At 40.4% G+C, this 25744-nt stretch overlaps 2 protein-coding genes across 18 annotated transcripts in view; one reads left to right on the forward strand and one right to left on the reverse strand.

The window, feature by feature from the left end:
• The window catches only part of LOC143282204 (leucine-rich repeat serine/threonine-protein kinase 1-like), a 132741-nt gene extending 116484 nt beyond the window's left edge, over positions 1-16257 (forward strand). For 8 of the 15 annotated variants that reach the window (XM_076587799.1, XM_076587802.1, XM_076587795.1 and 5 more), the window contains 2 exons: positions 6412-6549; positions 7059-16257. In XM_076587799.1, coding sequence (XP_076443914.1) covers positions 6412-6549; positions 7059-8552 — 1632 coding nt within the window. In that variant the 3' untranslated portion in view covers positions 8553-16257. The remainder of the gene's footprint in view (positions 1-6411; positions 6550-7058) is intronic. The other 7 variants (XR_013055224.1, XR_013055223.1, XR_013055226.1 and 4 more) reach the window with 7 other exon arrangements.
• A 131-nt stretch (positions 16258-16388) lies between these two features.
• On the reverse strand, positions 16389-25082 carry LOC143282206 (cytochrome c oxidase subunit 6C-2-like). 3 transcript variants are annotated; one of them, XM_076587804.1, is made up of 4 exons: positions 24193-24241; positions 22641-22748; positions 20292-20422; positions 16389-16820 (listed from the first exon to the last, which is right to left on the reverse strand). In XM_076587804.1, the coding sequence occupies exons 3-4, from the start codon at positions 20412-20414 to the stop codon at positions 16605-16607; spliced, it is 339 nt and encodes a 112-aa protein (XP_076443919.1). In that variant the 5' UTR covers positions 20415-20422; positions 22641-22748; positions 24193-24241; the 3' UTR covers positions 16389-16604. The 3 variants fall into 3 exon arrangements, with proteins under 3 accessions (XP_076443919.1, XP_076443920.1, XP_076443921.1); XM_076587805.1 differs by having other exon boundaries at positions 24178-24198; XM_076587806.1 differs by lacking the exons at positions 22641-22748; positions 24193-24241 and adding an exon at positions 25040-25082.
• Positions 25083-25744: the final 662 nt, after the last annotated feature.

Consider the following 25744-nt stretch of genomic DNA (forward strand, 5'->3'; position numbering starts at 1 on the left):
TGCAGGGGTGAGAAGGTTGGGGAGAAGGAGGTGGGGTGTGGGGGTGGGGTGGGAGAGTCAAACTCCAAAAGTTCCAAACAATTTTGATGGCACGAAGCTGATTCCAAAGTCACCCAAAATGTGAACACCACACCACAGCAAACATTTCTGAAATCCTTGCTGGGCAGAAATTTGAAAAAATAAAATAAAATAACAAAAAAATAAAAATAACAGTCCTGAAAAGTGAAAGACGAGGGAGGAATGAGCAGCCAAAAAACAACAGAGCTCCTGAGTACGAATGAAGCACATTGTGAACTGAATATAAGATTTTTAAGTGATAAAGTAACTTTCAAAAAAAGGAGAAAGAAAAGGAAGTGACATAGTGTGAAGAAATGAAAATGGCTCAGAACTGTGCGTTTTTGGGTGTGTTTTTTTTTCTATTAGAAATTAACATTATATCTGGAACATCAATACTTGCTTATTCCTTGTAAGAAAAGTAAGTAACTGTGATAAAAAAAAATTTAATATGATTATCATAAACACCACCTCTTGCTAAATAAATCTTAATAAGAAAAGTGATAGTGATTGATACGTATACATAAAATGATTCCAGGAGAATCCCATGGAAGTATCTGACAATGGTTGTGTGACTGAGGAGACTTCCGAAGCACAAATACAAGACCTTGATACCAGTTCATATGTACATAAAGACACTCCTGGAGTGGTTCAGTTGCTTTGTGGCTTATCAAAGTCTGACCGATGCACTGGTCAGGCATCCGCATTTTTTCTTTTTCTTTGTCTTTTTTTTTTTTTTTTTTTTTTTTTTTTTTTCTTTTTCCCTTTTTTTTTCCGCAGATGAAAAGTGAATATTGAATAATCTGTATGCTTTGACATTTTTATGAAACTGAAACTGTGGCTTAAATTTGTAGTGCGTGTGTGTGTGTGTTGTTGTTGTTGTTGGGTTTTCTTTTTTCTTCCCTTTTTTTTTTTTACTTTCCGTTTATTTTAAGACCTGCAAAGGCTTCATGTAAAGTTATTACAAAGTAGATCTTTGGCTTCTGGCTATAACATCTTTGTTTTTTTCTTTTTCTTTTTAAACACTTGCAAGATTAGTAACTAGCTTTTCTTTTTGTTAACTGTATTATGGGAGATCTTTGGCTTGTGGCAATGTTTTCAGAGCATGCTCAAAAATACATGGAGGTGTTTTTGCTCGTTTTACTTTCTTGGTATGCTCAGGATCTGTATGGAAGTTGTAGACATCATAAAGAAAATGAGTTCTCTGATGAGTTCTCTTGCTGTAAAGAGAGCAGTGGAGTCATGGCCTAGAGGTAACGCGTCCACATAGGAAGCGAGAGAATCTGAGCGTGCTGGTTCGAATCACAGCTCAGCCGCCGATATTTTCTCCCCCTCCACTAGACCTTGAGTGGTGGTCTGGACACTAGTCATTCGGATGAGATGATAAACCAAGGTCCTGTGTGCAGCATGCACTTAACTCACATAAAAGAACCCATAGCAACAAAAGGGTTATTCCTGGCAAAATTTTGTAGAAAAAAAAAATCCACTTCGACAGGAAAAACAAATAAAACTGCACCCAGGAAAAAATACCAAAAAAAATGGGTGGCACTGTAGTATAGCGACGCACTGTCCCTGGGGAGAGCAGCCCGAATTTCACACAGAGAAATCTGTTGTGATAAAAAGAAATACAAATACAAATACAAATAAATTCAGTCAGAACAAAAACAGTTCCTCCTTTGCTTGATTTCTGCATAACGCTTGGTTTTCACAGGGTTTGATTTTGACGACAATCCGCAGCTGACTTTTTGTTGTGGTTGTTGTTTTAGAAATGAGCTATATTTCCTTGTTGGAGAGAAACATGTGTATCGTTGTTAGAAACAGGGTGTTTCTTTGTCAGAGAGAAAAAGCGTGCTTCTTTGTCAGAGAGAAACGGGTTGCATTTCTTTATTGAAGAGAAACAAGTTGGGTTGTTTTTTTTGTTCTAGAAACATGGTGTGTTTCTTTATCAGAAACAGGATTTGTTGGTGTTAGTTAGAAAGAAACTGGGTGTGTTTCTTTGTTAAAGAAATGGGTTGTGTTTGTTTGTTAGAAACGAGGTGTGTTTCTTTGTTAAAGAAATGGGTTGTGTTTGTTTGTTAGAAATGAGGTGTGTTTCTTTGTCAGAAGCCTCTTCTTCTTTGTTTGTGGGCTGCGCCAAGTTCACTCATTTACAAGAGTGGGCGTTTACATGTATGGTAGTTTTTACCTCTGCCTGTAGGCAGTCGTACTCCATTTTCAGGGAGGTAGGAGGGATTGTGGGAAGGGGGGTGGCATTCTAGGTATGTTCTTGCTTCCATAGCCTACTAAACGTTGACAAAAATTACAGGATCAACAAGTGTGTTTGATCTTCTGCATGCATACACACATGGAGGGGTTTAGGTGGTAGCAGGTCTGCATATCTGTTGACCTGAGAGATGGGGAAAACCTCCACACTTCATGCATCCACCAGGTGCCTGGACAGGGATGCAAACACAGGACCCTCAGATTGAAAGTCCAATGCTTTAACCACTTGCCTGTTGCACCCATCCTTTGTCAAAAACAGGTTGCATTTCTTTTCCAGAGAGAAACAGGCTGTGTTTCACTGTTAGAGAGAAACATGGTGTGTTCCACTGTTAGAAAGAAACAGGGTGTGTTTCACTGTCAGAGAGAAACAGGCTGTGTTTCACTATTAGAGAGAAACATGTTGTGTTTCACTGTTAGAGAGAAACAGGGTGTGTTTCATTATTAGAGAGAAACATGTTGTGTTTCATTATTAGAGAGAAACATGGTGTGTTTCACTGTTAGAGAGAAACAGGGTGTGTTTCACTATTAGAGAGAAACATGTTGTGTTTCACTGTTAGAGAGAAACATGGTGTGTTTCACTGTTAGAGAGAAACGGGTTGTGTTTCTTTGCTAGAGAAGAGAAATACGGTGTTTATCACAGAAAAATGGGTGGTTTCTTTGTTAAGGCCAGACATGGTAGTGAAATTTTGACCAAAATCATGATTTTTTGTGATTTTCGTTTTTTCGTATACTGGGTAATTTGCTTCTTCAACATCTAATCTTTATAGTCCGTTTCATCTGGGTATAGATTCACTTAAATAAAGCTTCAAACAGTATCAACATGTGTGATTTCTTGTGAGTACAAGCACATCTCTTTCTTTTCCTGTTTTCTCAGTTTTGTGTTTTGTCCCCGTAATACCATTTTTCAAAATGCTAATGCTCAAAAACTTTAAAAGATAGCATGTTCAAACTTAGTACTTTCTTTCTTTATGTATTCATCTTTATTATAGTGCAGTGGTTTGTATAGTCTAGTAAAAGAATGAATATACACTCATTTAAAAAAAAATATGTCAAGGAATTTATACTCATTTCAACAAAAAAATAATAATAAATGTATTTATTCAAATTCCAAAATACCACTGCTCTTCTTCTTCTTCTGCGTTCACTCGTATGTACACGAGTGGGCTTTTACGTGTATGACCGTTTTTACCCCGCCATGTAGGCAGCCATACTCCGTTTTCGGGGGTACCACTGCTCTATAATAAAGAACAAATACAAATAAATCAAATAAAACAAACAGAAATAACATATCTATAAAGGTACCGAAGTTCTAAGCTTTTAATTTTTTTGTTTGTCGGCCATTTTGGATTCGTTTCCATGGAAACCGTCACGACAAATTGCACAAAATGACCTTTTTAGACATGTTTAGTCCAATATCTTTGCATACCATGTCACAGAAAGCCATAAACTTCAAGTTTATTTCATGCGTTTTTGTACTACCGTGTCTACCGGGTTAGAGAAACAGGCTGTGTTACATCCTGAAGGCTGATGACAGCTGCCTTGACTTGACTTTCAGCTTAAATGAATTAACAAAGTAACACCTTGACTGCTGCCGACATGTACACTTGTCCGTGTAGGCGTGCCACCTGAGACAGAGTTTTGTCTGATGGGTGTCAGTCATCACCATCCTGAATTTGGTCTTCTGCTTCTGGTGACTGCAATAAACTGCTTTTGTTCAGCAAGATCAGTGGCGCCACTTATATAAAGGAGTGATTGTATTTGAAAAAATTGTTGTGCCACTTAAGTCTCTTTTCACCAAGGCTTAGCAGTCAAGGGGTTAAAGTGGTGCAAGACATATTCTTTTAGTTCAGCCCATGTGCTTTTTTTCCCCATTTCTGTTCCTGCCCCTTCCCAACTCCTTATCATCTGTTCTCCTTTCCACTGCTTCTGATGATCATCTTTGATTGATAAGGAGTTTGTATTGTATTATATTGCATTGCATTGTATTGCATCGCATTGTATTACTTTTTTTGTCACGGCAGATTTCTCTGTGTGAAATCCAGGCTGCTCTCCTTGGGTGAAAACGTGTTGCCACAGAGCAGCACCACCGGGTTTTTTTTGTTTGTTTTCCTTGAATCTATCTCTGCAAGTGCATTTGTTTAACTATCCAAGTGGTTCTTCCTACAGAATTTAACAGGGATTCTGCTCCCCACCCCCACACCCCACCCACTTATCTTTGTTGCTGTGGATTCTTTTACTTGTACCAAATGCATGCTGTACATGGAATTTCCAAATATTGTCTCATCTGAAAAATGCGTACCCAGACCACCACGCTAGCGGAAGGGGGAGTTTAAGTCATGTCTTGCAGAGAGGCTGGATTTATGTATATTAATAACTGACATGTTCTTTTTTGTTTTTATTGTTGTTAATCATTGATGGGTTTTGGGGGGGGGTTTGGGGTTGTTGTTTTTTTTTAAGTGGTTTATTGTTGATTTGGAGGTGCCGTGGTAGAAGTGGTTTATTGTTGATTTGGAGGTGCTGTGGTAGAAGTGGTTTATTGTTGATTTGGAGGTGCCGTGGTAGAAGTGGTTTATTGTTGATTTGGAGGTGCCGTGGTAGAAGTGGTTTATTGTTGATTTGGAGGTGCCGTGGTAGAAGTGGTTAGGCACCGGACTTGTGATCCAGTGACCAGGGTTGGAGGCCCAGTTTCAGCATGATGTTGTGTCCTTGGGGACAGTGTTTCCTCATTCCACACCCAGGTGTCAGTGGTTAAAATGGCAGAAGGAGGAGATTAAGCACTGCCTTTCAACGGTGAGCCCTTTGACACAGTGAATTCACTGCCTTTCAACGGTGAGCCCTTTGACACAGTGAATTCACTGCCTTTCAATGGTGAGCCCTTTGACACAGTGAATTCACTGCCTTTCAACGGTGAGCCCTTTGACACAGTGAATTCACTGCCTCGGGCTATGGGACCTTTCAACCTTTCAACCTTTTAACCTTTTAACCTTTCAGCCTTTAATTGTTGTAAGCTTGGTTTGTGAACCCTAATTGAGGTGACTTAAAGTGTTCAGCAGCTGATTTCATGCACATACAGCGCTGAGCCTGATAGGATTGAAAGGTATTGTATATAGTGGAGTGATGGCCTAGAGGTAATGCGTCCGCCTAGGAAGCGAGAGAATCTGAGTGTGCTGGTTCGAATCACAGCTCAGCCGCCAATATTTTCTCCCCCTCCACTAGACCTTGAGAGATGGTCTGGACGCTAGTCATTCGGATGAGACGATAAACTGAGGTCCTGTGTGCAGCATGCACTTAGGGCATGTAAAAGAACCCACGGCAACAAAAGGGTTGTTCCTGGCAAAATTCTGTAGAAAAATCCACTTCGATAGGAAAAACAAATAAAACTGCACACAGGAAAAAATACAAAAATAATGGGTGTCACTGCAGTATAGCGACGCGCTCTCTCTGGGGAGAGCAGCCTGAATTTCACACAGAGAAATCTGTTGTTTTAAAAAGAAATACAAATACAAATATAAAGAATAATAATAATAATGATAATAAAAACAACTCCTGGAAGTGACAACACATTTCTTTGCATGAAATTCACACTGCTTTCCCTTTGAAGAGCAGCTTGCACATTGCCAGTCTGCTACCTCCCTTTCCTTCGTTTTTAGCTATATATCTTTTTTCTAAAATTATGTCTGCAAGCACTGATTGTACTTCAAATGCACTTACACCGATCTCACTTCATCAAGGTTAAGCAGTCAAAGAGTTCAGTCTTTCATGACAGAATTTGTGTACTTTTGGGGACTATTTTTTTGCCTTTTTGGAAGAGTGGTTTTGGATTGTACTTCTGTCAAATGGTCAACTGGTGAAGGTGAGACTGAGGGACTGAATCATCAAAATCAGTTCCATATGGATTTTTTTTTTTCCAAGCCATTGTAGATTGTTTCAATCTTGGCCTTCCTTGGCCCTTGGAGCATCACTGCTTTCCAATGATCCTTTTGTGTGTGTGTGTGTGTGTGTGTGTGTGTGTGTGTGTGTGTGTGTACACTGAAAGCTCAGATCAGAAAGGATTAACATACAGTCTCGTCGTCTCTCTGTGGTTCTTCCTTTCAGGAGGTGAGTGACAAGCCACAGGTGAACATCTTCCCCATCCCCTGTGTGGACTCCGCCAAGGGCATGATGAAGCTGGGGGACCTGGAGGCAGACCCTGTGGCCATCATCCAGGACAGGGACAACCCCAACAAGGACAAGGTCAGTCACCCGAGTGCATAGAGACTCTGTGTGTGTGTGTGTGTGTGTGTGTGTGTGTGTGGTGGGATCTTTTTTTTCTATCATTTTCCAGGTTTGATGAACCCCTATCAATGTGAAGGTATGTAATATATCATGCATGTGGTCTTTGCATGTATTTGGGAGGCTGATGCCTGTGGTCATGCATGTATTGGGTGTTTTTTTTTTCTTTGGGGGAATAGGTGGGGGGGGGGGTGGTTTCTGTGATTCATTCAAAGTTATGCATGCATTCAAATAAGACATAAACAAACATGCACACATGCAAACATGGACACAAGCATGCATGCACATTCCCACACACAACCAGCAGAAGTTTAAGAAGCACATTAGTCAACAGATGCATGAAAATAATATTATGTGCTCTCACTCTCTCTCTCTCTTTCTCTCCCCCTCTCTCTCTCGCTCACACACACACACACACACACACACTGACTTACATTCTAAACTACAGACTCAGTTCATTCTTTGTGCAGCTGAACACCGGCAGTGAAGGTTTGGTGTACGTCGGCATGTCCAACGGCACAATCCAGATCTACCGGCACCAGACCAAGCGAACGGAGCTTACGTCCAGGTTCCGCAACATGCCCAAGGAGTGGCACCCCTACAAGACACTGACGCTTGCCGCCCCAACCATGCAGGCCATGTGTCTGGCACCGGAACAGAGGGAGCTGGTGGCAGCCTGCGGGCACTCCATCGTCATCGTCAGCACGGACACTCTCCTGTGTGAGCAGAGCATCTGCACCGTGAAGCATCTCCCCATCTCGGCGAGAGACAAGGCGGAGTCCATCGCGGACATGGTGAGCAATGAGCACACCTTGTGGTGCTCGTTTGAGAACTCGCCACTCATCATGGAGTTTGAGATGCGTTCCTGGAGAGTGGCCCGAGCGTACTGCATTGAGGCTGACCTTGAGGTGTACATCACGGAGGTGCGGCTGACCAGCTGGGTGGGAGCGGAAGGAGAGTGCCGGGCGTGCCGGCGGACATCTTCATGCGTCTCCCGACACTTCCCCAGGCCAGGAGGCCACGGTGGGAGTGAAGGGAGTGCCAGGGAGAGTGATGCGTCTTGTCCTCCGCCTCCACCCCGACCCCCCTCAGCGACCAAGCCGGGCAGGTCTGGCTCTCAGAATGACGATCCTGATGAGGCAGGTGTTAGGGAAGAGGAAGTGTTTGATCCTGAGCAAGTGCAGATGCGTCATAAGCGACCACCCATGCGGTGCAGAAGTGCCGACAGAAGCGAAAATCCGTCAGGCGTTCCCGAGCGTATTGCTTCTGAAGACAGCCTTGATGACAACAGAGCGTCCAATTTGTTAAGTGTGAAGCAAACTGGCAGAAACACCAACAGGAACTTTTCAGTTCACGGTGAGGAAGCTTTTTCAGGCATAGCAGAAATCGGTGTTTGGCGTGTGAGGTCGGAGCATTCTGCAGAGCTGCATGCAACTGCTGTGCCGCCAGTTCTGAACAAGGAGAAGTCTCGGACCCAGCCAAACCTGTCGACCATCAACAGCCCACCTTCCACACCCCCTCCTCCACCACGACGAAGCTTGCCGTCAGACTATGACGGTGTTCACATCCAGTCCATCCTGTGTGTCAAGAACACTCTGTGGATTGGCAGCAGCTGTGGGGAGATTCTGGTCATCGGTGTCGAAGACACTGGTGGAGAGTCCAGTCCCAGCAGCCAGTCCCATCCACCTGTCTCCCCGACCCATCGCAGAATGTCGCTGAGCCTGGACACCAAGCAGATATGCAACCTGGTCTCCGTCAGAATGAGTGGTGCGGACAATGACAAGCGGTCAGGGGGCGTGCACACTCTGGTACAAGCGCGGGACCTGGTTGTTGCTGTGCGGAACTTCAGCCAGACTGCAGGGCAGGCAGAGATAGCCGTATGGGAGGCATGTAGTGCGGAGCGTCTCACCTCCGTGCGTCGTTTCTGGCAGTTGTTGGCAGGTGTTGACGGCAGTAGGGCGTGATCTGAACCCATCTGTCACCCAGTGTGTGTGAACTGAACCCATCTGTCACCCAGTGTGTGTGATCTGAACCCATCTGTCACCCAGTGTGTGTGAACTGAACCCATCTGTCACCCAGTCTGTGTGAACTGAACCCATCTGTCACCCAGTCTGTGTGAACTGAACCCATCTGTTGCCCTTTTTATGTGAACTGAGCAGATCTGTTACAGAATCTGTGTGAACTGAACCGATCTGTTGCTCAGTCTGTGTGAACTGAACCAATCTGTTGTCCAGTCTGTGTGAACTGAACTGATCTGTTGCCCAGTCTGTGTGAACTGAACCGATCTGTTGCCCAGTCTGTGTGAACGGAACAGATGTGTTGCCCAGTCTGTGTGAACTGAACCAATCTGTTGCCCAGTCTGTGTGAACTGAACTGATCTGTTGCCCAGTCTGTGTGAACTGAACCAATCTGTTGCCCAGTCTGTGTGAACTGAATTGATCTGTTGCCCAGTCTGTGTGAACTGAACCGATCTGTTGCCCAGTCTGTGTGAACTGAACCAATCTGTTGCCCAGTCTGTGTGAACTGATCTGATCTGTTGCCCAGTCTGTGTGAACAGAACAGATCTGTTGCCCAATCTTTTACATTTCTTACAAGACTTTGGGATAACCCACCTCCCCAAGTTATTTTAGAAGTTAAACAATAACACATCTGTATTTTTTGCTACAGATGAAATTCTGGGAGATACTTTTTTATAACGATACCACAGATTGTCATTGTATTCTGTATCTTTGAATTAATGTGTTTATTCATCAAGATACCGGGAAGTGTCTTCAGTGGCAAGGCAGTGGAAACCAAAGACAAACTGGTATTGGTTTAATAGCTTAAAACATACAGAATAAGTTTTCAGCTGTCAACACACAGAATGTTATGGATTTATTATTCTTCCAATGTATATTTGATAAGTTGTGATTTGCAGTTGCATCAGTTTGCTTTCTATTGATCTTTGATTAACGCTGGTGGGTGTTTTTTGTTTTTGTTTTTACATCGTGTTTAGTGAAAGTGCTTTTGTTTTGGGGTTGTTTTTTTTTCATTTGTTGCGCATGTCATTTACTGTACGTGGACTCATCTGAAAGTGCAAGCATTGCCGTGGTGGTGTAAATATGTGATCTGCCCAGTGTACAAGAAACTACTAAACATAGGCAACACATCATGTGGAAATTCATTTGACTATTTCACTTACTCAGCAGAACAGTATTTTCATTTTAGTCAGAACTTATTTACCCCTTTCCTGCTGAACTTTGGTGAGATGACATTTGTTTGCTTTGAGTCTGAAGTGTGATTGCTACATTTTGTGTTCTTATCAATGGTGTATTTGACTTTGCTGAACAAAAGTATTGCAACCCCAAGAGGAATTAAGAAGCCCAAATACAGAATGGTGACTGACATCCTGACCTGTAAGCTGTGTGTAATCTCGGTAAAGATTTTGTTTTTTGATATATATTTTTTAATATATATGTATAAAAATGAAGACACTGGCATAGTTTATCTGTTGATTGTGAAAATATGAATATTTCAATTACCCCATTGCCTCCATTAGTTTATATATAAAAGGTACCAAATATTTCGCATGCTTTAATTGTTCATATATATATTTTTGTTCTGTTTTTTGGGGTTTTCTTTTACATTGGAGGAGTGTCTTTTTTTGTTTTCTTCCTTTTTGTGATATCACCATCATTCTATTCATTGCCTGTCTTGTTTTTTGTTTTCTCCCTTTTTGCGATATCACCATCATTCCATTGCCTGTCTTGTTTTTTGTTTTCTTCCTTTTTGTGATATCACCATCATTCCATTGCCTGTCTTGTTTTTTTTCTTCCTTTTTGTGATATCACCATCATTCCATTGCCTGTCTTGTTTTTTGTTTTCTTCCTTTTGTGATATCACCATCATTCCATTGCCTGTCTTGTTTTTTGTTTTCTTCCTTTTTGTGATATCACCATCATTCCATTGCCTATCTTGTATTTCATTCAGTTGTTGTTCCTGCATGTGACATTAAAGAAGTGAAAAATGTGAGTTTGTTTTGTTTTGAAGAAAAACCAGTGTGTTATGAGTTAATCATGAAAGATGATGAATTATGAAGTGTTCAATGGTGCATCAACTTTTTGTTGTTGTTCTGCAGCCATTTTTAAGAGTTCTGTTGTGTTGTTGGGGGTTTTTTGTTGTTGTTTTTGTTCCACTCTGGACACTGACATGATAGCAGCTTCTCGTTAAAATCCTGCACTGTTCATTAAAGATCTACAATGATAACTTGACCACATATTCTCCGTGTATGACCAGCAAAATTATTATCCACATTTGGTACAATAAAATTTCAAAAACTGGGAACCAATTTTTTTCCCCTTGGTGTAGTTGAGGAACAAGGGCTGCAGAGAATGTGTATCTCTTACGTTCCCCGAGGACTGGTTTGCATGAAGTGATCTTGCAGCGCTAAGTTTGCTTAGAGTTCAGAATGCTCCTAATTAGTTGGAATTTGTCATGGAGTTAAGAACATTCGCAACGATAAGCAAACTTAGTGCTGCTACAAAGAAGTGTTGTTTCCCATCACCACTTTTTGGCCTGGAAAACTCGATTATAACTAGAAAGTATGCCTGCCTTTGCATTTGTGTAGCAAATCAGATCTGATCAGAATGTGCAGCATTAGAGTTACCCTCTGAAGGTAGTCTGGGACTCCCTAGAATTATGGTGCAGTGGTGAATCTGTTAAGTGCATGATTTGTTTGTACGGGAAGTTTGTGTTTTCTTTCATAAAATTCCTGCTTGCAACTTGACATCATGTCATGCCGCAAAGTTTTAGTCTTCATGAACCCCTTGACTGTATTTGTATTTGTTTTTATCACAACAGATTTCTCTGTGTGAAATTCAGGCTGCTCTCCCCAGGGAGAGCTCGTCGCTATACTACAGCGCCACCCATTTTTTTGTATTTTTTCCCGCGTGCAGTTTTATTTGTTTTTCCTATCAAAGTGGATTTTTCTACAGAATTTTGCCAGGAACAACCCTTTTGTTGTCGTGGGTTCTTTTACGTGCGCTAAGAGCATGCTACACACAGGACCTCGGTTTATAATTATTGTCTCATCCAAATGACTAGCGTCCAGACCACCACTCAAGGTCTAGTGGAGGGGGAGAAAACATCAGCGGCTGAGCTGTGATTCGAACCAGTGTGCTCAGATTCTCTCGCTTCTGAGGCGGACTTGTTACCTCTAGGCCATCACTCCACTTTGAAAATGAGGCTATAAAAGATCGAGACAAAAATAGTGTGTTACTTTTCTCTAGTTACCCGTTTTGGAAGGAGGTGGAGCAAAGTGGTTGGAGGTGGGAGTAGCGGGTAGAGGGGTGTTACCCTGGTTGTAAAAGGTAACTTCATACATGCTGAAGGCTCTGAAAATACTTAAAAAATTAACTTGGCAAATAGCAAAATACAAAAGCAACAGTTGGTACTGATTTTCAATTTAAAACTTTAATCTGGGATGTGGAATTGGTTTACAGGTGACCATCAAGTTGGGAATGCAGGCCTCTTTTCTGTTTTCATTTTTATACGTAGAAAACTGCTTACAGTAGATATATATATATATATATATATATCAGCGTGGCTGAGTTTAAAAGTGCAGTTACTACTTTTTGTGTATATTTTGACAATTAAACTGATATTGCTGAGCAGAAGTAATGCAGCCCCAAAAGAAAGAAGTCCAAATACAGAGTGGTGACTGACAACCTGACATGCATGCTCCGTCTTCTGTTAATGAGGCGACAGCCCCTCACTGACATCCTGACCTGTACGCTGTCTTCTCTCGATGAGGTGACATTCCCTCACTGACATCCTGACCTGTACGCTGTCTTCTCTCGGTGAGGTGACATTCCCTCACTGATATCCTGACCTGCACACTCAGTCTTCTCTCAGTGAGGTGACAGCCCTTCATTGACATCCTGACCTGCATACAATCCTCTGTGAGGTGACAGCCGTTCACTGACATCCTGACCTGCACACTCTGTCTTCTCTCAGTGAGGTGACAGCCCTTCACTGACATCCTGACCTGCATACAATCCTCTCAGTGAGGTGACAGCCCTTCACTGACATCCTGACCTGCATACAATCCTCTGTGAGGTGACAGCCCTTCACTGACATCCTGACCTGCATACTCTGTCTTCTCTCAGTGAGGTGACAGCCGTTCACTGACATCCTGACCTGCATACTCTGTCTTCTCTCAGTGAGGTGACAGCCCTTCACTGACATCCTGACCTGCATACTCTGTCTTCTCTCAGTGAGGTGACAGCCGTTCACTGACATCCTGACCTGCATACAATCCTCTCAGTGAGGTGACAGCCGTTCACTGACATCCTGACCTGCATACTCTGTCTTCTCTCAGTGAGGTGACAGCCGTTCACTGACATCCTGACCTGCATACAATCCTCTCAGTGAGGTGACAGCCCTTCACTGACATCCTGACCTGCATGCTGTCTTGATTGATTGATTATTATATTTATATAGCGCTGAATCTTGTGCAGAGACAAATCAAAGCACTTTCGCACCAGTTATTCAAATGCATGCACAACTCTAAAACTGGAAGGGGGAAAAAAACAACTGAAGGCAGGGAAGGGAGGCGGTTTTGGGAAGAGGTGTGTTTTAAGGCCAAACTTGAAAGAGCCGAGTGTGGAGACCTGACAAAGCGAAAGAGGAAGTTCATTTCAATTAAAAGGTCCAGAAACAGAGAAAGAACAGCGGCCAACAGTCGAGTGAATCTGGGTATGCATAAACAGAGTGGATCCAAAGCCGATCGTAGAGAGCGAGATGGAGTGTAGAGGTGAAGGCAGCCACAGAGGTAGGAAGGGGCAGAGTTGTGAATACATTTATAACATAGTACTGATCTTGTACTTTGTTCTGTCTTCTCTCAGTGAGGTGACAGCCGTTCACTGACATCCTGACCTGCACGCTCTATCTACTCTCAGTGAGGTGACAGCCCCTCACTGACATCCTGACCTGCACACTCTATCTTCTCTCAGTGAGGTGACAGCCGTTCACTGACATCCTGACCTGCACGCTCTATCTACTCTCAGTGAGGTGACAGCCCTTCACCAACTTCCTGACCTGCACGCTCTATCTTCTCTCAGTGAGGTGACAGCCCTTCACTGACATCCTGACCTGCACGCTCTATCTTCTCTCAGTGAGGTGACAGCCCTTCACTGACATCCTGACCTGCACGCTCTATCTTCTCTCAGTGAGGTGACAGCCCTTCACTGACATCCTGACCTGCACGCTCTATCTACTCTCAGTGAGGTGACAGCCCTTCACTGACATCCTGACCTGCACGCTCTATCTTCTCTCAGTGAGGTGACAGCCCTTCACTGACATCCTGACCTGCACGCTCTATCTTCTCTCAGTGAGGTGACAGCCCTTCACTGACATCCTGACCTGCACGCTCTATCTTCTCTCAGTGAGGTGACAGCCCTTCACTGACATCCTGACCTGCACGCTCTTTCTTCTCTCAGTGAGGTGACAGCCCTTCACTGAAGAGCATACTTGTCAGCAGCAGTCAGAGTGGGGTAATCCCAAATGCATTTTTGGTGACTTTTTGTTATACAGAAGTGATTATGTAATCCCCAATAATTTTTTTTAAATAATTTTAACTGTGACAATGCAAGAGTATTTCAGAAGAACATAATCCAAAGCTCACAAGCATACACAGTCGACTGTAATAACCTTTAGATATTCATGGTATTCACAGTATTTATGGTTTACATTTTATGTATTACTTAATCCAACATTTTTTTTTTAAATGTGAACAATTTTAGACATGCTTTTTTCTTTTTTTTTTTGTTCCCGTTTTATTGAATTGTTTGTACTAACTACCACTGTTGTATTTTTGTTTTTCTTTCTTATCCAAAAACAGCATTTGTGATTAAATGTGTAATCTCTATCTCTCTGTGTACATATTAAAGAGTGAGAGATATAAACACAGATGTATATGGATGTACATGGGAATGAGTAAATTATGTTTGTGCATTTGTTATCATACACTCGTCATAACGAATGTCATATTCTTTTTTGCTTACTTGTTTGGGTGTGTAGATGGAACAAGACAATGTGGAAAAAAGCCGTCAATAAAAGATGTACATTCCACTGCAGCAATACCCCCCTTTTTTTCTTTTCTATGAATAATGTTGGAGAACTTATACAATGTGTGTAGTCTATAATGAATCAGTAGCTTTGCCGGTTATTTACTTTTCTTGGGGAATATGCACGAGTGTAGAATGACTACATCGCCAGTGGTCCGCAGTAGCCACTGATCGAGAGACCTGGCGACGCACCATCCACCAAGCTGTCTCCTCCTTCGAAAACAACCGCAGGGCCAGCCTTGAGGACAAACGCAGAAGGAGGAAGAACCACAACGCTGCAGCCGCGAACCCAGACCAGACTTTCCCTTGCAACCGCTGCGGCCGACTCTGCTTTTCCCGCATTGGCCTTGTCAGCCATGAGCGTGCCTGCATCAGACGTGGACAACGCCCTTCCTAGATCTTCGTCAGCGAAGCCAGGCCATGATGGGGAGAATGACTACTACTAGCACCCAGTTTCCCAGGTCCTTTTGTGGAGGGGGTAGGGTGGGGGGTAAAAATCCTTGTGCTTATACGAGACTCAAATCTGTGGACTCACTTCTTAATGCATAACCTCCACCCCATTGCTTCACACATGTAGCATAACCATCACCGAAGTATTATTGTTTTAGTAAGAGTGTTTTGTTGTTGTTTTTTTAAATATTTCTTGTTTGTTTTTTTGTTGCTTTTTTCCTTTCTCTTTCAGTTTTACTTGTGAAGGAGTGTTTTGTTTTTGTCGTTTCAGGGTGGGGTTGTTTTTTTTTGTTTTGTTTTTTAATGATTTCTTGCTGTTTTGTGTTGCTTTTTTTTCTTTTTGTTTCAATTGTTAAATACATTCACATGTTATAAATCACAAAAAAACTTTTTCTGGATGTGCTTCATTTTGGATGGTCCATTACAAATGAGTGCATTTCTAAATCTCTAAAAAGAAGAAAAGAAAAAAAAAGATCTTTTTATAGTTTACTCTGAATAGCTTTCCTTTGAACTTTTTGTTTTATTTATGAATGAATTATATGCCTCTTACACTCCATATTGTTCCATAAGTATGTGAACTGTTGTGCTGTTTGCCAGTAACTTACAATTTTTAAACAAAGTGAATGAGGTAAGGTTATCAGTGAAATATTGCGGAGGGCCTTGAAAAGAGCCCTTTTTTTTTTTTAACCCTTTTATTCCAGTCATTCACAACTTGAAGGCTGGTGTTGTTGATGACAAAATTTGAATATATGCATTGGCTGTTAAATATAAATTATTATCTTTAACCCTTGAGAAGTGAAGTTTATGTATATTTTATCTCAGATGCTGAAAATGGCATTGTGTTTGTATTTTTTCTTTTTGAGAGCAATAACAACTTTTCTTTATCATTAAAGTGTAGAGCTGAAAAGTCGTTTGTTTTTGTCAGGACCATACACCTGGGAATGAATTGTTTTGAATGTGTCAAAGTGAAGAATTGGTGTTAATGTAAAATACTGGGCGATCAAAATAAAGAAGCTAAGTTGAGAGATCTTATTTCATGTGTAAATTTGGTTGTTCTTTTTAGGTCCAAGCTCAACGTAGGTGATGACACGATAGTTGTGATTTCTTCTTTTTCTGTAAAATTCCATGACTTCCATTGTAGGAAGTTAATACCCCCCATATGCCAGACCACATACAGTACACATGCAGGTTTTCGCTAAAAACCGTTCGCACTCATACATGATGGTCAATATTTTTACACTGCGACATGGCTCTACCAATTTATTTCAGCTTGCTGCAATGGGCTTTTCTTTTTCTTTTTTCCAAACACAATACCACCACCACCCAACAAAATACTTCTGAAAGGAAGCAAACTTCTGATACCTTAAAAAAAAATTTTTTTTAAATTAAACGAAGTTAATTATGAAGTAAAACCAAACAAGCACCAAACAGATATGATGATGACAGTTTTTGTCTTGTCTGTTAGTCAGCTGCCTCTCCACTCCCATGGTCTCCAGCCACACTTCCGTCCTCACAAACGGACTGGGTCACCCCAACTTGTCTCATGCGGATAAAGTCGGCTTCGTCATCGTAGGTCAGGTAGAACTGACGGTAGGCCCTCCTGCGTCTCTCAACCACGGCCACCCTCCAGGTGATGGCCACAAGGACCACCAGTCCAAGGGCTCCGACCATTCTAGTCTGCACAAAGAAAGCTATCTTCAGTTTCAGTGTGCCTAAGCATGCGGATGGATCCATATGATATACAGTTACAAATGTGCTGGCTTAAAAAAAAAAAAAAAAAAAAAAATTCGGTTGTTTCATTCAGTTCTTTTAAAGGGAGGCATCACTGCATTTGAACAAAACCAGTGGCAGTATGTGTGTGTGTGTGTGTGTACTTATGTATGTGTCATGAGAGTTCTGTATGTGTGCGTTTCTGTCAGTGTGGGTGTCGTGGGAGCTGCAATATGTTGGAATGTGTGTGTGTTGGGGGTGAGGGTATGTGTCTTGCGTGTATTGTGGGAGCTGTGGAATAAAGGAAAATATGTGTGCATGTGTTTATGTGTGTGTGTGTGTCTTGCGAGCTGCAAAATGCAAAAATGAATGTGGGGTTAATGTGGGAGATGGGGAATATAGCTGTGTGTGTGTGTGTGTGTGTATGTGTGTGTGTGAGAGAGAGAGAGAGCAATTCTATAACTATGTGTCGCGCCTCGTATGCTTTTATGTGTAGTGTTGGGGTTGTGTACATTTGTACTTTCATATCTGTAAGACTGCATATATGTTGGATATCTGTTTTTCCTGTGCATGTAGGTGTGTGTGTGTGTGTATGTGTATGTACGCAGGAACGCATGTGTTTATATTTACCTGTTTATTCAGTAATATTATCATCATTATTCATATTATTTTCTTTTCTTATATTCATTCATTTATCTTTTCTTTATTTCTATTTTTTTGTTCCATTCATTTGATTATCTTCATTTATTTATTTATTTAATTTCATTTCCCCTCAGGGCCTGGCTTAGCATGCTGGATTATGCTGCTGGTCAGGCATCTTGCTTAGCAGATGTGGTGTAGCATATTAAAAAAAAAAAAAAAAAAAAAAGGAAGTGTAGATGGCCAATCTTCACCTAAACTTCACACACTGGTCAGGCCTTGAGACCCTACCCTAGATTCACCAAAAAGAAAACAAGAAGTTGAGAAACAACCTCAAAAGATTTTTTTTTTTTAATTATAATCTGTTGAATCCTTACAATGCTAAATATTAATTCATAGGGACAAATATAAAACATACACAAACACAAAAGCTTAATTTTTATATAATTTTTATAAAACAAAAAATCCTTTCAATTCCAAATACCATGTAAAACAATATAAAACAAGCAGATACAGCAAACATACGCAAACAGCTTTTTTTTTAACCCATCTTTTCGATCCTTTCAATTGCATATATTATTGGCACAAATATGAAACAACCAAAAATATACAAGCACAAAAAGGACAACTGTAACGTAATTTTTATTAAGAAAAAGGTCTTTTGAATTCTTATTCCAGATATTCAAATGAACAAATATGAAACAAGCAAACAAACACAAAAGCGCAACTTTTTACAGCATTTTCAAAAAAAATTCTATAAATCCTCTACTTCTCATAAGTACTATAAGGACAAACACAAAGTGAGCAAACATACACACAAGCATGTGCACACACACACACACACAAAGACAAGTTTTTGAGTCCAGCCGGTCTGCTTGGTCTCTAGTTGTACTGTATTGCATTGTAATTTGTATTACTCTTTTTTGTCACAACAGATTTCTGTGTGTGAAATTTGGGCTGCTGTCCCCAGGGAACGTGCGTCGCTACACCGAAATCGCCACCCATTTTTTCTGGTATTTTTTCTGCCTGCAATTTTATTTGTTTTCCAATCAAAGTGGATTTTTCTACAGAATTTGGCCAGGGACAACACTTTTTGTTGCCATGGGTTCTTTTATGTGTGCTAAGTGCATGCTGCAAATGGGACCTCAGTTTATCATCTCATCCGAATGACTAGCATTCAGATCACCACTCAAGGTCTAGCAGTGGGGAAGAAAATACTGGCAACTATGGCATTCAAACCAGTGCACTCAGATTCTCTCACTTCCAAGGTGGACGCGTTACCTCTTGGCCAACACTCCAGTTCGAATCCCAGCATCATTTGGTGCAGGAAAGGGGCCGGGGGCTTTTATTATCCTGTCTCCATGGTCAGCTTATGTGGAGACTTGCTATACAGCCTCAACCCCCTCCGTATGTTCATACACACAGATAATTAACTACACAAAATTAAACATCATCAGTTGCACAAAGATCACATTTCTGCATTCAGTCGGTTCTTTGAACAAGAATTAACATACAACCACATATCCACTGCTGTAAAAGGAAGCATGACTGTGCTGAAATGTCATGGTAAAACATTTGATACATGTAAAAGGCCACTCATTCTCACAGAAACAGGATCAAGTGTGAGTTGCAGCCTATGGTACGAGCAACCCTGAAGAGCTGAAGCAGCTCTGCTATTCCAAGATATTTTTGGTGTTAATCTTGCTTTCAGGTCTGCTGTTTAAGAGTGAACATGACAATGTGTATGATTATAATTTTAAAATGAATATCACGAACAGCTCTGAAAAAGTCTGAGAAGGATTTGCATCACCCATTTTGTGCCTTTTGTTTCAAAACTATCTGGTAACTTTAGTTCCAGCAGTCACTGACCTGGTTACTGTGCAATAAACACTTCACATGTGTGTGTGTGTGTGTGTGTGTGTGTGTGTGTGTGTGTGTTTTCATGCACATGTGTATGTGTACATATATGCTGTGATTGTGAACATGCAAGCACACTGATTTTACCTGCAGCCTAATTCTGTTTCAAAATCAGTGATTTTGAATTTGGTAAAATCACTATTCTGTAAGTGTAAACTGCAATACAATGCATGCACTGATACAGCAGCCAAAACTGCAGTAAAACACATTCAGATCTTGCTGTATATAAGAAATCAATCATCAGGAAAATAAACAACAAAACAATGGGACAGTAATGAAAAGGAAATTTTATGAATGGAAATTAATATCGCAATACATTATTGGGTGCTAAATTTATATCAGGTGAACAAGCTTAGTTCACTATTAGCAGCTTTTTCAAACTGCTCTGTAACATATTCATGTATTTTTTTATGTTAAGGTGGGAAAACAGGTGACAGACAGATCCCACCATAGACGAGACATTCGCCGGCAGCTGCTGTGGAATAATCTGCTGATCTCAAGTCAGACTCATCAGTGAAAAGGATGTAACTGATGTGACCTGGTTATCTACACATAAATCTTTGATCCTGAAGTCACGACAATCCTTTACACATATAATATACATGTGTGTGTGTGTGTGTGTGTGTGTGTGTGTGTGTGTGTTACTGAAGCCTGAAGGACAAAGGAAACGAATGATCAGTGCCTAAAGACACCCATCAGTCCGCTCTACCCGCAGGTGAGCATCCTGTTGTGCAAATGACTTGTGTTTGTAAAGCATACAGACCTCGATCTTTGACCAGACACAGATATGTAAGCATCAATAATAAGTGATGATAAAGAATACATGTGATTTCAAGAGTTGAAGGCATGTTACAGGTTCAATGGTAAAGGTGGGTGGGATACCTTTGTTGCATTCATCAGCATGCCTCTCAGTTCTGGCTTCTTTGTGCCCGATTCTGAACCTGGCCACTGTTGTTGGGGTGGACAAGGTTTCGGTGCGTTTGGGTCCACATTGATACCAAACATGGTGCAACCTGTCAACCATTCAAAATCACATGAAATACTGCACGCCTAGAAATGTCTGTCACATTAAGGGCAAGTCAAGTGTTATCACATTCCAGTGGACCACCTACCTGGTTTTCTCTTGGGTGGTGGTGGTCTTCGGTTTTTACTTGACCTCTGCAGATTTAATATGATACAAATATGCGTAGAACCTGAGATTGTTAAGTGTTTCAATATGGAGCTGTGTATCTCATTTTACAGGATCAGGATGCAGGATCAAGCACATTGCAGTGGCCTCCACCAACACCACCCCCTCTTGTCACAACTCACTTTGGGGACTTAAGGGAGCATATGCAAGTCGTTTTTCTTTTCTTTTTTTCTTTTTTTCAACAGTGGTGGAAGACCGAAACATGCAAGAGACTTAATAGCTCTAAATATGTCGCAGTAGTCTGGACCACCCTCTATATGCACTGATAACCGCAGGAAGTTAGCCAGGCTTACTATGTTGTACAAAATTCTGCACACCCTGGTCCAAGTTAACAACATCAGACTCATCCCAGCACCATGTCGTCAAAGATGAGGACACGCTCAGCAGTTTTGTACTATCCACTGCTGTACCAAATACCAGAGAAATTCATTCTTCCCACAGACCATCAAGGACTGGAACATACTACCCGAGGAAGCAGTCTCAGCCCCCTCCCTGATCATGTCCGTCCTCCATTAGAACACTCTAAACCTTCTTTCTTTCTTTTTTTTTAGGGTTTCCTGCTGATTCAGCATCATGTTGGTCCCAATGAACGGGTCTTGAGTGGCTGGGTTAAGTGCAGTTTTGATTTTTTTTCCCCCGGACCTTGCTCATAATAGTATCGCAAAATCAACCCGATGACTGTGGATACTCAAATGGAAGATCGAAGCTTTGTGGAATATGACATTTTACCGATTTTGGTATTTGTTTAAACTTTAAATAGCCAGTCACTAAACGATTCAGTGAATGGCAGTCACCATGCACCTTCTCAGAATCATCAAGTTCATCGGCATATCATTACTTACTGTTTGTAGGTGATGGCAGTGAAAGTTTAAATATTCATTACAATGACAATATAAGCAAAGAAAATATAAGCAAACATGACAATATAAGCAAACATGACAATATAAGAAAAACAACAAAAAAGAGTATGTGAACATCTTGATTGGTTCTGAAGATATTCCATTTTAAAGAAGTGAAGATGTGTATGTACACTCAGTATTCAATATTTTCACATTTTCAGTCATACTGTACTGTCCATGAGGGTACTGTAATGAAAACTCATATACTTTTAAAAACCATATGATAATGGCATATATCACAAGAAAACACTAACACTTCAGCAGCAAAGAAACTGGAAAATATGCCTGTCAGAGTAGTGGAAAATAGAAAATCAGGACGTGTCAATCTGCACAGAATAGCAACTTTGAAGGTCTACAGCACTGAAAAGAATTGACAGTTGCATTTCATAATAAAATATCTTGCAGAATACATCACAGAAAGTGCACTGAATTTTTTTCATGCAGGATAGTCAACTGAATTTTAAGTATCAGTCTCAAATATTGAAAAACCTTCAATTTGACCAGTGGAAAAAGACTGTTTATTGGTGCAGCATGCTGCAAAGATGAATATTTCAGTAACTGCCACAAGTAGGACCAGGAAATTGTGTGTGTGTATTAAGTAGAATGTCAGCTTTCAAAATAAATTTATATCAACCTTAAAACTTCCCTCTAAAGTTGGCAGAGAAGGAATAATACCTGATTTTCTCATAAAAAAAAAAAAAAAAAATTTAAAAAAAAAGGGTGCACGTAGTGGATGAGACTTCTTGAAAATTTTTGTTTTTGAAAAAAATATTGAGTTACAGCCACAGTAAGTTACCAGTAGTCTAGGCTGATCAGCTTCTGCAAAATTACTGCAAATCTTTAAACAAATGCAACTTGAAAGCATTATACAGAATGGGTAGGTTGATGGAGCATTCCACAACAAAGGTTCCCAGGAGGGAGCAAATATTACTTAAATTGCTAGCAAAAATGACATATATGAATCTATTTTCTTTCAGCTCTCTAGCTTTTTCTTCCATCCATGAACTCAGTCATGCATTTCATTATAAAAGAAACACAATAAATAAGAAGTAAAAGGTGGATGATGCATCTTTATTTCTTCACAAAATGGCATTCACATGAGAGAAAATGCACACCAAAAAATCTCTCCTTTTTGGTACTCACGGGTATCCTGGCATCAGCAATAACATGCTCCTCACTAACCAAGATGTTCACTGTGGCCTTTTTGGATCATGGAATAGGTCTTGCACACCCAGCCATAAGCAGCTGTTTCTGCAACATGTAAGATACACAGATCAGCTAGAAGGAACAAATGTTTTATTCAGTTAAAAACATAAAACCAAAAACAGAGCTATCAGTTTAATATATGTTTAGGTTTTTGTCAATTTAGGTGTGTTTTGAGTGGGAGGAAAACACTGTTATAACAGAATTATAAAATGACATACTAACAGGTAAGTATTCATTCAACAGCAACACAAAATTCACTGCACTGAACTATTTGGCTGCATTTACCTTTCACACAATAACTCACATTGCAGCAACAATTGTGCTTTGGCAACTGAGGCTGAAGTTTTGGGGGTTTGTCCCTTCCAATTGCTGACAAGAGCTCTACATGTACTGTTCATCTTATGGATGTCTTAGTTGCATGCGATTATTTACTCAAATATTTTCACTTCAAGGTGCTACATTTCATGACTGAGATGAATATATAACTAAATGTATTAGGTAAGTATGATTACAAAATATTGAATATTTTATTGTTAATATGCGCATCATACTTAGTATCTTATTCTTTGATATATATTTTGTGCACTCACCTTTATTTGTGTGTATGTGTGAATGGATTTCATTCACAATATGTGCATGGTATTTTGCATTTTATCATTTCATAAGTTATGTGTTTACTTCACTTTGTTTTCTGTTTCATGCAGTCCAGATGCACAGCTTATCATGGGTTACATGACCACACACACACACACACACACACACACATTGTACTCTTTTTCTCTCTCTCACTTAACTGCTGGATCCCTGTTATAAAGTTTGATTGTACGTGATGTGTAACTTGGGCTATGTATGGGTGTTATTGTATTGATTTTCTTTTTAGTTTCTTAAAAAATGGTGTTACATTTTTTAAGAAACAGGATGTTGACTGCACTGTTCAAATTAATCATATATCTTTGCACATTACACTTTTTTCATATTCACAGACATATATGTACACATACTCACAAGCTTACATGTGCAAATGCAAACTTGCTCTCACACACACACACCCACTCCAATGGCAGCACAGGAAAGAAATGGGGAAGGGGGATGACTGGAGGGAGGAGGTGATGGGTTTTATCACTGTCAGCAGTCAGGGATTCTCAGCTTGGGCAAGTGGTCAGTGATTTGGCTCAATGCCAAGTTTGCCACAATCATTGACTGTGGTTTTACTTTCCCCTATGACTATACAACTCTCAGCAAATTATGAAAATGAAGTTTGCAGAGGGGGGGGGGGGGGGGGGGGGGTTAGTATTGTTCTTTTTGGAATGTGAGAGCATAATTTATTATAGTAGCCTACTATTTACAGATATATTTATATATAAAGTTTCACAGCTATCGAAGCAAATGCAACTAGAATATCAAACTTTTGTGTGATGTTGAATGAAACGCTCATTTTATGGAAAAAGAAACCACATTACAATTTTTTACTCACTTATTTGACACTCACCGAGTTTGTGGCAGACGACGCTAATGCTGTCCCATGCACTTCCGGTTTTAGACCCAGGTAATATTTTGCTTACAAAAGCAAAACGCAATCAAATAATAGCAATGGGAATTCATGAGCTCCGTCTTAACATGTCCATTTTTCATTCTGTATCTATCGTTTTTGTGTTTTACTCAGAAAAAAAAAAAGTTGTGTTCCGACTGAAACACGGTGTCACGCTACGATAACACTGATGAAATAGATCCAAACTCAGAAACTGCTCAGTTACTGACATTGATCAAAATCCTGATTCGGAGACTTTCAAATCAATATTGTTCATGAAAGTGCTAAACTAAAGACATTCGTTTTCAAAAAAATTTTTTTCAGTTCGATATTTTTCACAAAATGAATCAAATTTGAGAAAATGCACTTCAAAATTTGTCAAATTTTTAGGCGTTCATAGGTCAGTTTACGACCGGCATCGGCCATGGGGGCTGCCGCCACCAGGTGTTTGCCGCTGAAAATTGTAAAGAAATATAGTTACAGAACTTTTTTTTTTATCAGAAGGAAAGTAAAAACTGCTCATCCCATACTCTGAGAACAACAGTTCTGGAAAATTAACATACTGTATCACTGCAATCTAAACTTAGCCAATTTTTCAGTTTCTCCTTGGATTAGATCTAAAATAAAGGCATCCATTTTGGTTTTGATGAACTTCAAAAAACTTTCAATGTAGTTAATAATTCAAGGAAAAGCACAAAGCTAAGTTTCACTCCTTAATTGTGTCATTCATGTACACAATAGATCAACAGATCACCTTATAAATAAATCCAACCCTGATAATTACAAAATTTATCAATCCAACGGTTACCTCAACTTGAAAGACGAAGCCAAAGGCGGTTTTCGGATTCAAGAGAAAATTACTTTGTACATATTACGTCATCTATGTTTCTGAAGTGATCTCCCCTGTGGGTGGGTGTGGATGTTCAATTTCATTTGATGGCAATCCACATTAAGTGATATTTGACATGAAAAAGAACGGGGGGCGGGGTGAGGAGCTGGGGGTATGGGGGGGGGGGGCGAGGGGAGGGGGAGAGAGAAAAAAGGGAGGGGGGAGGCAAAGGGATGAAAACAATACTATTCACAACATTAACTTAACAACAATCTGACTAAGAGAATAACATTCTAACTCTAAAACATATAGGCGTTTAAGAAAAACCAAAACCAAAAAAAACACTTTCAAAGGTTACAACAACAATCCAATTGGACTTTTTTTTTAATTGGTGGAGGGTTGGGGGGGGGGGGGGGGCAAGGGGGAAACAGTGAAAAGTCCAATACTGTTTCTTGACACCCCCCTGCCCCCTTTAAAAAAAAATAAATAAATAAAATAAAAAGAAGAAGTTATAACAACAATCCAATTGGACTATATGACAATGATTGGGGGGAAAAAATCGAACAATAAAAGTGAAGAGTCCACGATTTCTTCCATTGGGAAAGATGCTAGTACAGGTATATGACACTTTAGCATGATGCAAGTAAATATATGATCACTTGTTATAGAGTTACCACATATACA

The sequence above is a fragment of the Babylonia areolata genome, chromosome 5 (genome assembly GCF_041734735.1).
Source record: "Babylonia areolata isolate BAREFJ2019XMU chromosome 5, ASM4173473v1, whole genome shotgun sequence".
NCBI lineage: Eukaryota > Metazoa > Mollusca > Gastropoda > Neogastropoda > Buccinidae > Babylonia > Babylonia areolata.